Genomic DNA, 20556 nt, shown 5'->3' with positions numbered 1-20556 from the left:
GAAATCGGGTCATTGTAATTGTATAACAAGATATGTCCATAGTGCACAGACACCCACTCATTGGACTTTGTCTTAAAACTCCACATATGTAAAAAAAAAACACTCAACCTTATTTTGAACTTTTATGAAATGCAAACAATATCTGAGAAAAATTATGTGTAAAAGGAAATGCTTGTTTTTTTATTGTACACACAAGGAGGTCTAGGTTGCCAGTGTTGAAGAAAAGATGCTTTGTTCAATAAATGCTCATACCACCGTCGGGAGCCTTATCAGGATCCATTTATTGACCTATATGAATAAGTATTAGTAAAACAATTTGGTCAATCTCAAGGCGAAAATTAGGTCAGGTGATGTGAGTCGGCTCAGGGTTGAATGAAGACTTTAAAGCTTTTTATTAAGACATATTGTTTTAAATTGAATTGTTAAATTGGGTAAAACAAAACTTTGGAATTTCTGAATTCTTTAAGGTCTAAAAACAAGAGCTGTCATAGGACAGCGCGCTCGACTATTCGAGTGCTTGACAGAATAACGTAAGCCATCATGGAGAAATTGTTCATATTCAATAATTTATTAGACGATATTTCAAAAACAAGAGGGCCAAGATGGCCCTAGTTCGCTCACCTGAGAGGAGTCGGTTCATTTAATATTTACCAAATGTCAAACTTGACCTAGATATTGTCCAGACAAACATCCTGGTCAAATTTCATCATTATTTCAGCTGCGAGTCATGATCAACGTACCTATGAAGTTTCATGATCCTAGGCGTAAGCATTCTTGAGTTATCATCCGGAAACCATTTTTCTAAGTTGAGTCACCGTAACCTTGACAGCCATTGTGTGAATACGTTTTTTGGCACTGTGACCTTGACCTTTGACCTAGTGACCTGATAATCAATAGGGGTCATCTGCGAGTCATGATCAATATACCTATGAAGTTTCATGAACCTAGGATTAAGGGTTCTTGAGTAATCATCCAGAAACCATTTTACTATTTCAGGTCACCGTGACCCTGACCTTTGACCTAGTGACCTGAAAATCAATAGGGGTTATCTTCAAGTCATGATTATTGTACCTATGAAGTTTCATGATCCTAGGCATAGGCGTTCTTAAGTTATCCTTCAGAAACCATTTTACTATTTCAGGTCACCGTGACCTTGACCTTTGACCTAGTGACCTGAAAATCAATAGGGGTCATCTTTGAGTCATGATCAATGTACCTATGAAGTTTCATGATCCTAGGCAAAAGCGTTCTTGAGTTATCATCTGGAAACCATTTTACTATTTCGGGTCGCCGTGACCTTGACCTCTGACCTAGTGACCTGAAAATCAATAGGGGTCATCTATGAGTCATGATAAATGTACATATAAAGTTTCATGATCCTAGGCATAAGCTTTCTTGAGTTATCATCCGGAAACCATTTTACTATTTCGGGTCATCATGACCTTGACCTTTGACCTAGAGACCTGAAAATCAATAGGGGTTATCTGGGAGTCATGATCAATGTATCTATGAAGTTTCATGATCCTAGGCATAAGCTTTCTTTAGTTATCATCCGGAAACCATTTTACTATTTCGGGTCATCGTGACCTTGACCTTTGACCTAGTGACCTGAAAATCAATAGGGGTCATCTGCGAGTCATGATCAATGTACCTATGAAGTTTCATGATCCTTGGCATAAGCACTCTTGAGTTATCATCCGGAAACCATCTGGTGGACGGACGGACCATCATGTGCAAAACAATATATCCCCTCTTCTTCGAAACGGGTGGGAGGCATAATGAGAAAACTGCCCCACTCCCAGCAGCCATGTTATTCAACTGACCGGAACCATTTTTGAACTCAACTCTCGTATCAAGGAAACAAATGTTCTGAGCAAATTTCATGAAAATTGGGCCCCAAAAATGTGAACTCTACTGTGTTCACATGTTTTCACTATATACATATAGAGAACAAGATGCGTTTGTGAAACAAAATGTCCCCCTATATGATGTTTGACCTTGAAGCATGACCATGACCATGACCCTTCACCACTCAAAATGTGCAGCTCCATGAGATACACATGCATTTCAAATATAAAATTGCTAGCTTCAATATTGCAGAAGTGACATTACATGAGCAATTTTGACCCATATATTTGACCTTGAAGGATGACCTTGACCTTTCACCACTCAAAATAGGCAGCTCCATGAGATACACATGCATGCCAAATATCAAGTTGCTATCTTCAATATTGCAAAAGTATTAATAAAATAAGCGATTTGGGCCACATATATTTGACCTCTGACCTTGAAGGATGACCTTGACCTTTCACCACTCAAATTGTGCAGATCCATGAGATACACATGCATGCCAAATAATCAAGTTGCTATCTTCAATATTTCAAAAGTATTCATAAAATAAGCGATTTGGGCCACATATATTTGACCTCTGACCTTGAAGGATGACCTTGACCTTTCACCACTCAAATTGTGCAGCTCCATGAGATACACATGCATGCAAAATAATCAAGTTGCTATCTTCAATATTTCAAATGTATTCATAAAATTAGCGATTTGGGCCACATATATTTGACCTCTGACCTTGAAGGATGACCTTGACCTTTCACCACTCAAAATGTGCATCTCCATGAGATACACATGCATGCCAAATATCAAGATGCTATCTTCAATATTGCAAAAGTATTCATAAAATGAGCGATTTTGGCCACATATATTTGACCTCTGACCTTGAAGGATGACCTTGACCTTTCACCACTCAAAATGTGCAGCTCCATAAGATACACATGCATGCCAAATATCAAGTTGCTATATTCAAAATAGCAAAAGTTATTGCAAAATGTTAAAGTTGGCGCAAACCAACCAAAAGACCAACCAACCAACAGACAGGGCAAAAACCAATATGTCCCCCACTACTATAGTGGGGGACATAAAAATGCCCCGCCCACTGACGGCCATGTTTTTTCACCGATCCAGACCATTTTGAAACTCGTCCGAGATATCAATAAAACCAATGTTTTGACCAACTTTCATGATAATTGGCCAAAATTTCTGACTTCTAAAGGGTTTACAAGGTTTCTCTATAGCCAAATAGGGAAAACTGACGCTATATACATATAGAGATAAATGCCCCGCCCACTGGCGGCAATGTTTTTTCACCAATCTCGATCATTTTCGAACTCGTCCGAGACATCAATTGAAACAATGTTTTGACCAACTTTCATGATGATTGGGCAAAAATTGTGACTTCTAGAGTGTTTTCAAGGTTTCTCTATAGCCAAATAAGGAAAACTGCCCCGCCCACTTTGGGCCATGTTTATCAAAGGATCGGATACACTTTTGAACTCAACCAAGATATCATTAAAACAAACATTTTGACAAAGTTACATGAAGATTGGGCATGAAATGTGATTTCTACAGTGTTTCCAAGGTTTTTATTTTTTGTGACCTAGTTTTTGACCAGGCATAAACCAGTTTCGAACTCAGCCGAGATTTAATTGGGACAAAGCTTCTGACCAAGTTTCATGAAGATGGGACAAGAAATGTGGCCTCTAGAGTGTTTACGAGCAAATGTTAACAGATGGACGAACAGACGGACATACGACGGACAAAGACCGGTCACAAAAGCTCACCTGAGCAATCAGGTGAGCTAAAAAAAAATATAAAAAAAAAATTCTTTTTTTGAGGGGGGGGGGGGCGGGGGGGGGGGGGGGCGGTGAGAGGGGTATAATGTGGGGTGTGGTCATTTATTAGACGAGCTTTCTTTCAAAAATAAAGAAAGGAAGAAAAAAAAATTGGGGGGGGGGTTAGAGGGGGGTATAATGTGGGGTGTGGTAATTTATAAGTTGATGTTTAAAAAAAAAAATCGGGGAGGGGGGGGGGGGCGGGGGTTGGGGGGGCGGGGGAGGGATTCTGGGTAGGGGCGTGGGGTATTGTTTGGGTGGAATCCATTGTGGTATTCAGGTAAGTGTTGTTTTGTCAAAGTAATAATAAAATGTGATCATAAATAAAGAAGTTATGGCAATTTAAGCAAAATGTTCAATTATCTAAGTGTAAAAGGGGCCATAATTATGTCAAAATGCTTGATACAGTGGTCTGCTCTTGTTTATAGGTTGGGGTCATGTTGATAAACAAGTATGCAACATATAAAAGCAATATGTCAAAGGATATAGGAAATATTTGGGGTAGTACGCAAACTTTAACATAGATTTCACAATAATATGCATATTTTAAGTATAAAAGGGGCAATAATTATGACAAAATGCTTGATAGAGTTGTCTGCTCTTGTTTATAGGTTGGGCTGATGTTGGTACACAAGTAAGCAAAATATGAAAGCAATATGTCAAGGGACAATGAAAATAAATGGGGTAGTACGAAAACTTTAACATTTGCTGCATATTCTAAGTGGAAAAGGTGCCATAATTATGACAAGATGCTTGATAGAGATGTCTGCTCTTGTTTATAGGTTGGGGTCATAGTGGTAAACAAGTATGCAAAATATGAAAGCAATATGTCAAGGGACAATGAAAATAATTGGGGTAGTACGAAAACTTTAACACTGCACGCTAACCAAACGCTAACGCAAACACTAATGCAGACGGTCACGCCGACGGCAGGGTGAGTAAGATAGCTCCACTATATATATTTCATAGTCAAGCTAAAAAGCAGGTAAATATCAAGGTCAAAATAGGGAAAGGCAAGTTGAAAGTGTTCAACTGTAACGTCCATCCAAGTATCAAAGCTTTGAAGGAATTAATAATAAAGTGAAGTAATGCAAAACCTTGTATGACAGAAGCACAGACAGAAATACAGACAGGCAAATCAAAAATAGCATTTTATTTCAAAACAAGAGGGTAAAAGGCCAGACATTGCTCACCTAAAACAATCATGCAAGCCTGTTTTCACTAGGCTGAAAAAGATACACAAATTACATAAGTTAAACCTTTACCACTTTATACATGTAGATACCTATTTGTACACGTGTAGTCTCTTAGAAAGTTAATTCAATGAAAGACCTTTCTTACTAGTTTCAAGTTTTAATGGCTTCATTCCCAACCCATAGATACTGATGAGAAGTAAACAGCATAAAACCTAAACAGACTGCGAGTTACTCGCAGTCTGTTCAGGTTTATGCTGTTTGCACATATCCATTTTCACTTCGCTTCTGAGAAGGAAAGGGTAAATCCTCAATATGCCATACAAATTCACACTCTTCATATCACAAACACCATTGACAATTCTTCATAAAAGGATATTTTCATCCGGAACAAGCTGAAGGACTTTCTTGTATTTGTCCTCATTCCCAAGGAAGTCCTGCTTCTTCACTGCATAGTCCTTGAAGCGGGACCGCACTATCTCCAGCGAGCTCCTTAAATACAAAAGAAAGAACCCATTTTCTCCAGAGAGCTTCTTAAAAACAATAGCAAGAGTAAACTTATTTCCAAGACTTAACTGAGTCTTCCCTTTTGTTAATCATAAAATTTCCCACAAATACATACACTTACATAAACAAAACATATCTATCACACATACAGCTTTGCTAGGGCTATATCAATGGACATCAACACTTATGAGCACATACGTGATGGATGGATGCGGCCTATCGTCCAAAGAAACCTTCTTTGTTTGATTTTCCCCACCCTGAAACACAAAACACTTCTAAAGGATTTCTGAATATTTATTTAATGCATGTGATACAAATTGTGCGAAACATTTTGCTTGAAATTTTGCTTTTTAGAACAAAACAGTTCTGCATGGTTTCTGAAAATATTTTATTTACCGAATATAATACTCAATTTATACAATTATTTGTGTAGAGATTTTGCTTACTTTTAATAAAACTCAAATCAATATCACACCTTACGCCAAGAAATTTTATTTTGTCTGAATTTCCGAACAATTAAGTCTGAAGGCTCTAGGTCGCTCACCTCAGACTTGTAAAAACTAACCTGGTTTGAACAGATTTTGTGATGTTTGTGCAATAAATAGGGTTTTTATCTAGTTTTTTTTTACCTTGTAAGAAACAGACTTATTTTGGTGAAATTGGTCTGCGACAGTATTGGAACAGTAAACTTTTTCTTCTATAAACATATGAATTAACAACAAGTAACCTCTAGAGTGGGGCTAATTTCCACCCTCAGACATGATTTGAACAAACTGAGTAGAGGACCACCACCAAACATTAAGCCCCTAGCTCTTGCGTTTTCAGAGAATCAGATTTCTAACTATATTTTTTACATAACTCTACAATAAATCATGTGATTCCTGAGGCATGGTTAGTTTTGATACCAGGTGCATGGTTTGAACAAACTGATAAAAAAAGCGAAACTGTACAATGTTACACACCAAAGTATGCATTTATTCCCTGACTCTTTTTTATCTGTATTAACAAAAGTTTTTTCAATCATTTGACCCAAAGGAGAGGATTTTATTTCCTCAAACATGATTTGAACAAACTTAGCAAAGGAGCACTATATGACCTTACGTTCCAAATGACTTACAGATCTAGAAGTTTAAGGGAAGAAGTTTTCCCTGTATACATGTAAAAACAAGAGCTGTGTTTGTGAAACACAATGCCCCCGTACTGCACTTTGAAGCCACACGGCAGCTATTTTAGAAACAAGGTTATATTTTGAATGTAAAGGTCACAGTGACCTTGACCTTTGACCTAGTGACCTCAAACCATGTTTGATTGTAGATCTCAATGAGATGCATGCACATGTGAAGTTAAAAGAACATAGACCCAAGAGTTTTCATTTTATGAGCAAGGTTAAAGTTTAGGGACAGACACACACATGCAATGACAGAAAGACAGGCCAAAAACAATATACCCCCTGATCATTCGATCTGGGGGCATACAAATAAAAATAAGTGGCCAATTTAGAAACTTGGTAGTGGACTAGTATACCCTTTCAGTGATTTTTTCACCTTTTTGGGAATAGGGCCAGGTCCCTTTGGATTGGGAAAATTTGCGCTGTTTTCCCTAAAACTGGGAAACTAGTGTTGTTGTTGTGTTTCTAAAAAATTGAGATTACAAGTGTTTTCAGTATTATATTTACTAAGGTTAAACTTATAAGGATGGGAGATGAACAAAATATTGAGATCTAAAAAAATTTTTTTTTTGTTAATCCTCCATTAGGAATGTTTAGCTCCCATTTGAGAAAAATATACAATCTCTTCCATTGAAATGGGGCTGATTACCGATAATGATTTTGAATGAAAAAACAACACTGTGTGTTAACCACCAAGTAAAACAAGAAAAATGTGTTTGTCAGAAACACTGTCCCCTTCTGCGCCGCTATGAATTTTTTTTTTTTGACCTTTGACCTTGAAGGATGACCTAAACCTTTCACCACTCAAAATGTGCTCCATGAGATACACATGTATGCCAAATATCAAGTTGGTATCTTCAATATTGCCAAAGTATTAATAAAATGAGCGATTTGGGCCACATATACTTGACCTCTGACCTTGAAGGATGACCTTGACCTTTCACCACTCAAAATGTGCTGCTCCATGAGATACACTTGCATGCCAAATATCAAGTTGGTATGTACAATATTGCCAAAGTATTCATAAAATGAGCGATTTTGGCCACATATATTTGACCTCTGACCTTGAAGGATGACCTTGACCTTTCACCACTCAAAATGTGTGGCTCCATGAGATACACATGCATGCCAAATATCAAGTTGCTATCTTCAATGTGCAAAAGTATTCATAAAATGAGCGATTTTGGCCACATATATTTGACCACTGACCTTGAAGGATGACCTTGACCTTTCACCACTCAAAATGTGCAGCTCCATGAGATACACATGCATGCCAAATATCAAGTTGCTATCTTGAATATTGAAAAAGTTATTGCAAATGTTAAAGTTGGAGCAAACAGACCATAAGACCAACGTACAGACCAACAGACAGGGCAAAAACAATTTGTCCCCCACTAAAGTGGGTGGGGGACATAAAAAATAAACCTGAAACTGGTGGCTTCAAAGACCATTTAAAAAGGTGATTACTTTACACATAAATATATCGTGTCCCTTGGGTGTGAACAATTTTGATCCCAAGGACATGATTTGTATACACTTGGTGGAGGACTAATCTTTCAAACAATTATACTTGCCAAATATCAAATACAGCTATCATACCTCTTGGGTTTACAGTTTCTGAGATGATTTCCATAATGTTTACTACATACAAATCAGGAAACCAAGTAACCCCCACAGAGGAGGGAGGGGGGGGGTGGATAATTTTCACCCCAATGACATGCTTTTAACAAATGTAGACGATCATTATCCAATGTAACACACCAAATACCAAATCCATGACCCTTGTGGTTTCATAGATTCCTTTTAAAGTAATTTACTATTTAAATCTGTATAAAACATGTGATTAATATGGCGTGGCCAGTTTTATCCCCGAGGGCATACTTGAACATACTTAATAGAGGCCCATTACATGATGTTACGGACCAAATATTAAAGCCCTGACGCTTGTGGTCTTAGAGAAAATATTAAGAACAGTTTTAAGTTTCCATTAAAAATACATTTTTAGCTTCAAATGCTATAGACCCAAACAATTCAAAACATTTTAAAATAGGATCGGGAGGCGGAAAACTACAATGGGCGAGGCATGGTCAGGGGTGATAACCCCAAAAAAGGGTTAGGGTAAGGGTTAGGGTTAGGGGTCGGGTTAGGGTTGGGTTTAGGCTAACCCAAACCCTAACCCGACCCCTAACACTAACCCAAACCCTAACCCTCTAACCCCCCCTTGCGCAATACCATACCATGCCTCGCCCGTTGTAGTTTTCCGCCTCCCAATAGGATCACTCAAGAATCATTCCTGTGATGTTTCATATTTATCTGTGACGGGGTTAAGGAGGAGAAGTCATAAGAATAACAAGAGCTCTGTGGTCGAAGACAGATGACCCACCCCAACAGGACCTTGACAATAATCACTCAATCCTTCAATGACATATCGAACGGAAACCAAATTAATACTTAATGTCACAGTGACCTTGAAATTTGAACTAGCAACCCAAATTTCAATAGGGGTCATTAACAGTCCAAGGCCAATGCACATGTAAAGTAAAAAGCCATTCTATTCATCGACAAGTTATTGATCGGAAACCATTTTCACACTTATTGTGACAGTGACCATGACTTTTGACCAAGTGACCCCAATTTCAATAGGGGTCATTTAATGTCCAAGGCCAATGCAAATGGGAAGTATCAAGCCAATCGGTAATTTTTTTGGCGAGTTTTTGATTGGAAACGATTTTCACACTTATTGAGACAGTGACCTTGACCTTTTGCAAAGTGACACCAATTTCAATAGGGGTCATTTACTGTCTCAAAGGCCAATGAAACTGGGAAAGATCAAGCCAATTAGTAAATTTGTTGACAAGTTATTTATCGGGAACTAATTTCACACTTATTGTGACAGTGACCTTTGACCTAGTGAAGTTAGTTTCAATAGGGGTCATCTACTGTCCAAGGCCAATGCAAAAGTGAAGTATCAAGTCAATCAGTAAATTTGTTGACAGGTTATTGATCGGAAACAATGTTCACACTTATTGTAACAGTGACCTTTGACCTAGTGAACTCAATTTCAATAGGGGTCATCTACTATCCAAGGCCAATTCAAAAGTGAAGCATCAAGTCAATCGGTAAATTTGTTGACGAGTTATTGATCGGAAACAAACTGGTATCTCGACCCGCATCCAGCAAAATATTACAGCCCCTCTTCTTCAAAGGGGGCCATAACAGTTAAACCACAAAATAGGATACAGACAACACAGTATCCTGCAGGTTCCTAATGATAACTATGAGCTCAGGTGAGCAAAATAAAATCCAACACTCAAAAGTATTCTGCGACATGAAGGTTCTCATGTGCAGTCTCATAACAGATGGCAAAAAACAGCGTATCCTAAAAGCTCCCCATGATATGTATTGGCCCAGGTGAGCAACAATTATATGGCACTCTAAACAAATCACCTTGACGACACTCAGGTACTCTGCTATCCCTGTACGCCCTGGCTGGGACAGTTTACGTGCAGTCTCATCACACACCCAGCAGTGGACACCACGACGCCTGGAGTAAACCCACAATAGGTGCTCAAACCCAAAGTCATCTGAAAGTTCAACCACAACACAATGCTTACAAAAGTAAATATTTTATAGCATGTGCCTTTTGGATTGGGAAAAATAGCACAATACACAATGAAATTGGGGAAAAAATAAACATTTTTCACATGATTATTAATAAGAGTATTTAAAAAAGTTTATAAGCACATGTTAAACTGCATAATCATATTTGTATTGTAAAGTGCAATGAAATTATAACTCCGTATAATAAACTCATAATAAACTTAATAAATTTTTTATTGAGTTTATTGGAAAAGTTTGTTTTGTTTTTTGTTGGGTGTGGGGTCAATTGACTTTTGGTCAGATTAAGGGGAAAAAATGTTTCTATTGCCAATGGAAACAGCATCTAAGAGGCTGTAATTTGGGGCACAATATATCACTGGCAATAGAAGCTTAAACCCAAAATCATCTGGGAATACTCCCACAATACTTGTTTAAACCAATAGTCATCTCAATGGGTGCTTAAACCCAAGATCATCAGAAAATACAAGTGCAATAGGTGCTGAAACCCAAGATCATCAAAAAATACAAGCACAATAGGTGCTAAAACCCAAGATCATCAGAAAATACAAGCACAATAAGTGCTTAAACCCAAGATCATCAGAAAATACGAGTGCAATAGGTGCTTAAACCCAAGATCATCAGAAAATACAAACACAATAGGTGCTTAAACCCAAGATCATCAGAAATACAAGCGCAATAGGTGCTTAAACCATAGATCATCAGAAAATACAAGCCCTTTTGGTGCTTAAACCCCAGATCATCAGAAAATACAAGCGCAAGAGGTGCTTAAACCCAAGATCATCAGAAAGCGCAATAGGTGCTTAAACCCAAGATCATCAGAAAATACAAGCACAATAGGTGCTAAAACCCAAGATCATCAGAAAATACATTGCAATAGGTGCTTAAACCATAGATCATCAGAAAATACAAGCCCTATTGGTGCTTTAACCCAAGATCATCAGAAATTACAAGCGCAATAGGTGTTTAAACCCAAGATCATCAGAAAATACAAGCACAATAGGTGCTTAAACCCAAGATCATCAGAAAGTACATGTGCAATAGGTGCTTAAACCCAAGATCATCAAAAAATACAAGCGCAATAGGTGCTTAAACCCAAGATCATCAGAAAATACAAGCGCAATAGGTGCTTAAACACAAGATAATCTGAAAATACAAACGCAATAGGTGCTTAAGCCGAAGATCATCTGAAAATACAAGCACAATCTAGGTGCTAAAACCCAAGATCATCAGAAAATACAAGCGCAATAGGTGCTTAAACCCAAGATCATCTTAAAATACAAGCGCATTAGGTGCTTAAGACCAAGATAATCTGAAACAAGAGCTGTGTATGTCAAAAACGCAATACCCCCTACTGCGCAGCTTTGAAACTATATCTTTGACCTTGAAGGATGACCATAACCTTTCACCACTCAAAATGTGCAGCTCCATGAGATACACATGCATGCCAAATATCAAGTTGCTATCTTCAATATTGCAAAAGTTATGGCCAATGTTAAAGTTTTCGGACAGACACACAGACTGACAGACAGACAGACGAACTGACGGACAGTTCAACTGCTATATGCCACCCTACCTGGGGCATAAAAACAAGTGAAATAGGTGCTTAAACCCCAAGATAATCTGAAATTACAAGCGCAATAGGTTTTTAAAACCCAAAGTCAGCTGAAAAAACTAGCGCAATAGGTGTCTTAACCCCATATCATCTGAATATACACCCGCAATTGGTGCTTTGACCCAAAGTCATCTGAAAATGACAACAGGGAAAATAATTATTAATCCATTATAAGATTTTGCTATTAAAAAATAGACTCCAGTGATCTAATTGGGATGTGAAAATCCTATCCCTAAATTGTCACATACGTAAAATTCTGTTACCGTATCTCTTAAACTGCTGTTTTGTACACTGCAATGCCGATATATCGCGGATCTGTATATCGCGCTGTCCAAAAATCCGACAAGCATGAGCACTAAATGACATGTTTTTATCTGAGAATTCGCTAACTTAAGCAAAAAAAGGTTCTAGCTAGTATTTACACTCTATATTTCATGGCTTACTATGGCACGCAGTGAAGCGTGAAAAACAGTTGATTATTGACAATGTTGTTTAACACACAGCTGGGGTTGTTTTTAACACTTAAGAAACAAGACTATTGCCAAGCAATATATGTCCCCTACCGGCTCCACCATTGTCAGAAATTTTCATCATTGTCAGAATTTATTTATTTTTTGTTGCCATAGCAACCATAATTTTTGACGTAGGAACAAAATGAAATGACGTGCATAATGTCCATATTGCCATCTATCTATGTTTCAAGTTTCATGCAAAAATATGAAAAACTTTTTAAGTTATCGCAGGATCCAGAAAAGTGTGACAGACAGACTGACTGAAAGACTGACTGACTGACGGAGTGCAAACCATAAGTACCCTCCGGTGAAACCGGTAGGGGACAATAACCAATTAGTGTTATTGCGAAGGTAATAATGGCAGTTTTCTGGTATATAAATCATTAAATTTCGGTACTAGTCATGAATTTCTTTGTCCTGATAAAAAGCGCGTGAAGATTGGTGTGGGTGTATTTATTTGTAAATACAAATTTTGTAGCGGGTACAACGTTGAGATAATTTAATTTCCATTAAAAGTTTTGTTGTCAATTTAAACTAAAGTATAACCGCGGTATCTCGTGAATTATGTGGCATTGACATTTCCTCGTAATAAAATAAAATTCAAACACGCTGTATCGTTACAGTTACGCTGTTTCAGTTCCTTCATTAGGACTATTTATAAGGGTAAATTCAAATCTATGAACAATTATTTTTTACACATTTTTTTTACGGCAAGAATTCTTTTTAGCTGATTCGCGAGCGATCATACATGAAAAAAAAATAAATATAATTTACATTTTGGTTTTTATGATAAATACAGATATGTATGTAGTTATGAAAATGTTTATTGTATAATTGGTTTGCAATTATTACTATACAAATATGTAGCAGCGCCATATATAAAATGAAAATATTGGGGAAATTTGACAAATTAACCGCAATACAAATAAGTTAGACATTTCTCGAGTTATATCGCGCGTCCTATATATCGCGCTCGCAATCTTTGGACCCCACCAACCGCGATATATTGGCTTTGCAGTGTAGTTGTTTTTCAACAAAGACCACTAACTGTCGTTTGATGGGTAACAATTAATTTGTAACTCGTCACGATAATAAAATTTCAATGTTTCTGAAAAGACTCTGTTTGTAGCTTGTTTTGTTTTTTTACAAAGACCACTTTTTGGTGTATCATGAGGTGTTTTGATTAATGCCTAACATTTTGTCAAATGAGAAAATTACTGTTACCATAATTATCTCTAAAATAGCTCTGTTTTGAAGTGCTTTTAACAAAGACCTGTTACTGATGTCTCATGTGTACTGACTAATCCACTTTACTGACCTCTTAGCGCCCTGTCGACGATCTTGATAGCAATCTGCATGAGGGGCCAACATCTCTCACATATATCAGCACCCCTGCAAGCAAACAGAACAGTGGCCAACATCTCTTACATATATCAGCACCCCTGCAAGCAAACAGAACAGTGGCCAACATCTCTCACATATATCAGCACCCCAGCAAGCAAACAGAACAGTGGCCAACATCTCTCACATATATCAGCACCCCTGCAAGCAAACAGAACAGTGGCCAACATCTCTCAAATATATCAGCACCCCTGCAAGCATACAGAACCAACATCTCTCACATATATCAGCACCCCTGCAAGCAAACAAAACAGTGGCCAACATCTCTCACATATATCAGCACCCCTGCAAGCATATAGAACAGTGGCCAACATCCCTCACATATATCAGCAACCCTGCAAGCAAACAGAACAGTGGCCAACATCTCTCACATATATCAGCACCATTGCAAGCATACAGAACAGTGGCCAACATCTCTCACATATATCAGCACCCCTGCAAGCAAACAGAACAGTGGCCAACATCTCTCACATATATCAGCACCCCTGCAAGCATACAGAACAGTGACCAACATCTCTCACATATATCAGCAACCCTGCAATCATACAGGACAGTGGCCAACATCTCTCACATATATCAGCACCCCTGCAAGCAAACAGAACAGTGGCCAACATCTCTCACATATTTCAGCACCCCTGCAAGCAAACAGAACAGTGGCCAACATCTCTCACATATATCAGCACCCCTGCAAGCATACAGAACAGTGACCAACATCTCTCACATATATCAGCACCCCCGCAAGCATTCAGAACAGTGACCAACATCTCTCACATATATCAGCACCCCTGCAAGCATACAGGACAGTGGCCAACATCTCTCACATATATCAGCACGCCTGCAAGCAAACAGAACAGTGGCCAACATCTCTCACATAAATCAGCACCCCTGCAAGCAAACAGAACAGTGGCCAACATCTCTCACATATATCAGCACCCCTGCAAGCATACAGAACAGTGGCCAACATCTATATCAGCACCCCTGCAAGCAAACAGAACAGTGGCCAACATCTCTCACATATATCGTCATGCAAGCAAACAGAACAGTGGCCAACATCTCTCACATATATCAGCACCCCTGCAAGCATACAGAACCAACATCTCTCACATATATCAGCACCCCTGCAAGCATACAAACAGTGGCCAACATCTCTCACATATATCAGCACCCCTGCAAGCATACAGAACAGTGGCCAACATCTCTCACATATATCAGCAACCCTGCAAGCAAACAGAACAGTGGCCACCATCTCTCAGATATATCAGCACCCCTGCAAGCATACAGAACAGTGGCCAACATCTGTCACATATATCAGCACCCCTGCAAGCAAACAGAACAGTGGCCAACATCTCTCACATATATCAGCACCCCTGCAAGCATACAGAACAGTGGCCAACATCTCTCACATATATCAGCACCCCTGCAAGCAAACAGAACAGTGGCCAACATCTCTCCCATATATCAGCACCCCTGCAAGCATACAGAACCCACCCCACCCCCTTGTTATTGAGAAGCATGGCAAGTTACATGAAGGAAATACAGACAGCAGTTTTAAAAATTATCTATTTTTTACCTTGTAAATTCCATACATGCTGAAAACTAATTTTTTGTTACAAGCAAAGTTCAATCTCTAAAAGCTGGCTTGTCTTGTCTGGTATTTTATAATGGTATGATACAAAATGGCTCCTATTTACAACATATGATAGTGTTTTTTTTTAAATGGCAAAAAAGTGTTAAGAAAGACACACATTTTCATGTGAGAACCCTTAAATGTCTGATAAGCCAAACATTTTCATGTGAAAACTCTTAAAATGTCTGATAAGCCACACATTTTAAAGTGAGAACCCTGGAATGTCTGAAAAGCCATGAATTGTCAAGTGAGAACCCTGGAATGTATGAAAAGCCACACATTTTGAAGTAAAGAATCCTGAAATGTCTGATAAGCAATACATTTTGAAGTGAGAACCCTGAAATGTCTGTTAAGAAATTTTGTAGATTTATTATAATGAGGGCCATGAACAATTCAATCAAGCTCTGTCATTGTAAGAGCTGAATACCTCCGCAGTTTATATAAAAATTATTTCAATACATTTAATACTGAAAGAATTTTGCTCCAAACAAGAAAATCTGCAAAAGGGCAATAACTCTGTAAATGTATAACCCAATGAAAGAGTTACAATCATTGTACTCAGAAATTTTACCTAATGCCCTCATTATTTGATTTTCTAATTAGATCCATTTTTTACTTCCTAAATTATGCACTACCAAAAAACGAACTATAAACAAGAGGGCCATGGGCTCTAAGGTGCTCACCTGAGAAACAAAAGAACTAAGCTATTCTGACTTTAATTGAGACTTCTAGATATAAACAAGCTTTTTCTTTCATTTGACCTTGTGACCAACTTTTTTATATTTCAAATGACCCAGTTTAACAAGAGCACCGCCTTGCGGGTGCAGACTGCTCATCTATTTTCTTTTAAAGGTGAAGGGACTCTCTATTTCAATCACAAAGGAGGGAGGGGTAGAGTGAAGAGGGGTGTATAGTGTGGGGGTGTGGACATTTATTACATAATCTTCCGAAAATGCGGAAAAAAAATGCAAAAAAAAAAAAATTCGGGGGTGCAGGGGGTGGGGGGTGGTGGGGGGGGAGGGGATTCTTGGGTGCGATGGTTAGACGGTATTTCAAAAATAAAATAATAAAAATAAATATTTGTGTTTTTTAACCGTTTCAAAAAAAATAAATTTGGGGGGTATGGGGTGGGGGGTAAAGTGTGAGGGTGTGGTGGTCATTTGTGAGATGATCTTTCAACTGGTGCATAAAAGACAAAAAAAAATAGGGGGGGGGGAGGGCACGGGGGATGGTTTGGGTGGAGTCTATTGTGGTATGTCAGGTAAGAGTAGTTTTGTCAAAGTATCAATCAAATCTAATCATAAATAAAGAAGTAATGGCAATTTTAGCAAAATTTAATAATTTGACCTTGAGAGTCAAGGTCATTCAAAGGTCAAGGTAAAATTCAACTTGCCAGGTACAATAACCTCATGATAGCATGAAAGTATTTGAAGTTTGAAAGCAATAGCCTTGATACTTTAGAAGTAAAGTGGATCGAAACACAAAATTTAACCATATATTCAAAGTTACTAAGTCAAAAAAGGGCCATTATTCCGTAAAAATGACAACCAGAGTTATGCAACTTGTCCTTTTACTGTACCCTTATGATAGTTTGCGAGTGTTCCAAGTATGAAAGCAATATCTATGATACTTTAGGGGTAAAGTGGACCAAAACACAAAACTTAACCAAATTTTCAATTTTCTAAGTATAAAGGGCCCATAATCCCGTCCAAATGCCAGTCAGAGTTACATAACTTTGCCTGCACAGTCCCCTTATGATAGTAAATAAGTGTTGCAAGTATGAAAGCAATAGCTTTGATACTGAAGGAATAAAGTGGACCTAAACACAAAACTTAACCAAATTTTCAATTTTCTAAGTATAAAAAGGGCACATAATTCTGTCAAAATGCCAGTCAGAGTTACATAACTTTGCCTGCACAGTCCCCTATGATAGTTAGTAAGTGTTGCAAGTATGAAAGCAATAGCTTTGATACTTAAGGAATAAAATGGACCTAAACACAAAACTTAACCAAAATTTTCAATTTTCTAAGTATAAAAAGGGCACATAATTCTGTCAAAATGCACGCCAGAGTTATCTAACTTTGCCTGCCCAGTCCCCTTATGATAGTAAGTAAGTGTACCAAGTTTGAATGCAAAAGCATTGATACTTTCTGAGAAAAATGGACCTAAACGCAAAACTTAACCGGACGCCAACGCTAAGGTGATGACAATAGCTCATAATTTTTTTTCAAAAAATAGATGAGCTAAAAATTAGCTAAGATTTCATTTCGACAAATATTATCTCAAAATTTCATGAAGATTGGACTACAAATCTGACTTCTAGAATGTTAACAAGGTTAAACTATAGCCATATCAGGAAAACTGCCCAGTCCCTGTCGGCCATCTTTGTAACAGATCGAAAGCACATTTTTTTAACTCGGCTCGATATCAAATAACAATTTTTCCAACCAAGTTTCATGGTGACCGGACTAAAAGTGTTACTTCTAGAGTGTTAAAAAGCTTTTACTTTAGCTATAAAGGAAAAATACCTTGCCAACTGGTGGCCATGTTTTTTAACGAACTGGTCCCATTTTCAAACTTAGCCAATATATAAGAACAAATGTATTATCCAAGTTTCATGAAGAGCGGAAAACAAATGTGACTTCTAGAATGTTAACAAAGTTTACTACAGACACATAAGGAAAACTTCCCTGCCCGCTGGCTGCCATGTTTTTCAAAAGACTGGAACCATTTTTGAACTCAGCTCAGATATAATTAGAACAAATGTTCTGACAAAGTTTCATGAAGATTGGACTTAAACTATGATGTCAAGAGTGTTAACAAGGTAAAAACAAGAGATTTGTTTGTCAGAAACACAATGCCCCCTATAGCGCCGCTTTGAAATAAAATTTCAATATATCATTTTGCAGGTTTAGTAATTATCTCCCTTTTAAAGCTTATTACTTCCCTTGGATTGTATTTCTTGACTTTTGACCTCAATGATGACCTTGATCGTGACCTTTCACCACTCAAAATGTGCAGCTCCATGAGATACACATGCATGCCAAATATCAAGTTCCTATCTTCAATATTGCAAAAGTTATGGCCAATGTTAAAGTTTTCAGGCGGACTAATGAACGGACAGACAGACAGACAGACAGTTCAAATGCTATATGCCACCCTGAAAATTGATTAAAGAGTTGTGCTATTTGAAATCGGCATTTTTTTCACAATGTACCAAAATTTATGCCAATACCTTAAATACAAACGGAGTTATTCACTGCACAACACACAAGTCAAGGAAAATAACACTGTAAATCCTAAGAGAGTTAAGGTTTTTGTACTCAGCACTTCCCTGCTCAATGATTACATTTGTATATGCAGTTCATAAAAATCCCTTCACTACTTCCTGAGTAATGCTGTGCACAAGAAGCCGGACAGAATGACGGATGGAACGATCGACATGGACGTTTCGATTACTATATGCCCCCTTCTTCTTTAAAAGTGTCTCACTTTGTGCACAGGGGATTAAATCAATGTGCGTGAAGTGTCTTCCAAAATAAGCCTGTGCAGTCTGCACAGGCTAACCAGGGACAAAACTTTCTGCCTGCATTGGATCTTGGTCATGATTATTCATCCCTTAAACAAAAGTAAAATAAAAGCAGAAAGTGTCGTCTCTGATTAGCCTCTGCGGACTGCACAGGCTAATCTGGAAAGACATTTCACGCACATGCATTAAGCCCAGATATCCCAGACACAAGGCTCAAATATTCCGTATACGTACAAGCAACATGACCTCACATCATCATAGTCGGTCATATCAATATCAAAGACGAGCTCTTTCTCCTGTGCCTGGAAGGCCGCAGCCTTCACAGTCTTGTGTTCCTTGGGCTGCCGAAAGACAACACAGTGTTTATTTTCTTTCAAATACATAATCAGGCCTTTTTTCATGTTTTTACGAAGCGTCTTTGGCCCCCCTATTTTGTGAAAAAATGAGTCGCAAACTGTTTAAAATTGTCAAAAATGAGTCACGAACTTTCTAAAATTGTGAAAATTTGTGTCGTTAACTGGTTGTTATTTTGAAAATTTAAGTCGTGATTTTCCCAAACTTGTGAAAAACGGCCATTCACACAGAAGGAAAAAAAGCCCTGATACAGGACCGGTATAGTAGTGACCAATGCTCGGTGGAAATAAGTATACATATTTTTTTCTTTAAAAAAAAAATATATAAATATAATACTGAAATCAGTTTCACTCTCAATTTTAAATTTGTTGTTAAAAAATTAAATACTTAACTCCAAATTTTAGTCAAAACAACACAATTTTTCCTAATCCAAAGGCAATCTTCCCCATCAATTTTTTTTTACATTAGAGAAAATAATATTTGTTTTATAAATAACATTTGAATAAATATAATTTTAAGTTCAAATAATATCTACTCGGTAATTTGTCAGTAAAATGGTTATTACTGCTTTAAAAAGTATTTAAGTATTTAAAGATGGGGGGGGGGGGGGGGGGGGCCGGGGGACTGGATTTGGGGTAAAAGATACATTGTACATGTTTAATGAAAAGATGAGCAAATAACAGCTATAAGTCCTGGCACTTGACCCAAATGAAGAGAAAAAAGTTGGCACCATTTTCTTTTCAACAAAAAATATAATAAATATTATAAAATTTGTACTAATATTAATACTAATTTTCGTGGACTTTTTAGGTGCCCTTAATCACAAAAATGAATGCCCAGAGTCTTAATGAATTAGTCATTCGTTAAAATTCCATGAATTTAAGATTTATAAAAAATGCAACATTTTATGAATCCATGAAATTTCATGTTAATCAAAATAAATGAATTATGATATGAATAGTTATTCACGGTGCAGGATCACATGCCTTTGTGGGGTTCCCAATTAAATGTAAATTGATTGTAAACACACCAGTAAAACGTTTTCTTTAGAATTTCAACTGGTGCATAAAAGACAGATTTTTAAGCTGCTAATGGCAATGTGAAAAACATCAGAATTACTTTATATAATATAACGCACGTGTTCTTGTTTTAAATTCTATTTTTACTGCATTCATGTATACGGTTATGGTTAACGCAACATGAAATGTTGTCACCGATTTCAGACGTTTTCAAGGATACACAAACTGCAAGAAAAACTTCTTTTATGCACTTAAGATGTTTCCAATTGTATTTCAATAACTTGTCGAGATATTTTCAAAAATTAAGTTCTTAACGGTTGCCCAGCCCGTGTG

At 37.5% G+C, this 20556-nt stretch overlaps 1 protein-coding gene across 3 annotated transcripts in view; it reads right to left on the bottom strand.

Moving 5' to 3' along the window:
- The window catches only part of LOC127863582 (DNA primase small subunit-like), a 39617-nt gene that overhangs the window by 16860 nt on the left and 2201 nt on the right, over nucleotides 1-20556 (bottom strand). For all 3 annotated transcript variants that reach the window (XR_008041103.1, XM_052403147.1, XM_052403146.1), the window contains exons 3-7: nucleotides 19085-19191; nucleotides 13612-13685; nucleotides 9996-10132; nucleotides 5579-5637; nucleotides 5253-5365 (exon numbers count right to left, since the gene is read on the bottom strand). Coding sequence is in view for 2 of the 3 variants with exons in the window: in XM_052403147.1 (XP_052259107.1) it covers nucleotides 5253-5365; nucleotides 5579-5637; nucleotides 9996-10132; nucleotides 13612-13685; nucleotides 19085-19191 (490 nt within the window). In the remaining variant the exon portion in view is untranslated. The remainder of the gene's footprint in view (nucleotides 1-5252; nucleotides 5366-5578; nucleotides 5638-9995; nucleotides 10133-13611; nucleotides 13686-19084; nucleotides 19192-20556) is intronic.

The sequence above is a fragment of the Dreissena polymorpha genome, unplaced genomic scaffold, assembly GCF_020536995.1.
Source record: "Dreissena polymorpha isolate Duluth1 unplaced genomic scaffold, UMN_Dpol_1.0 chrUn017, whole genome shotgun sequence".
NCBI lineage: Eukaryota > Metazoa > Mollusca > Bivalvia > Myida > Dreissenidae > Dreissena > Dreissena polymorpha.
Note: the sequence above shows the minus strand (reverse complement) of the source record. Positions and strands in the feature narration are given on the sequence as shown.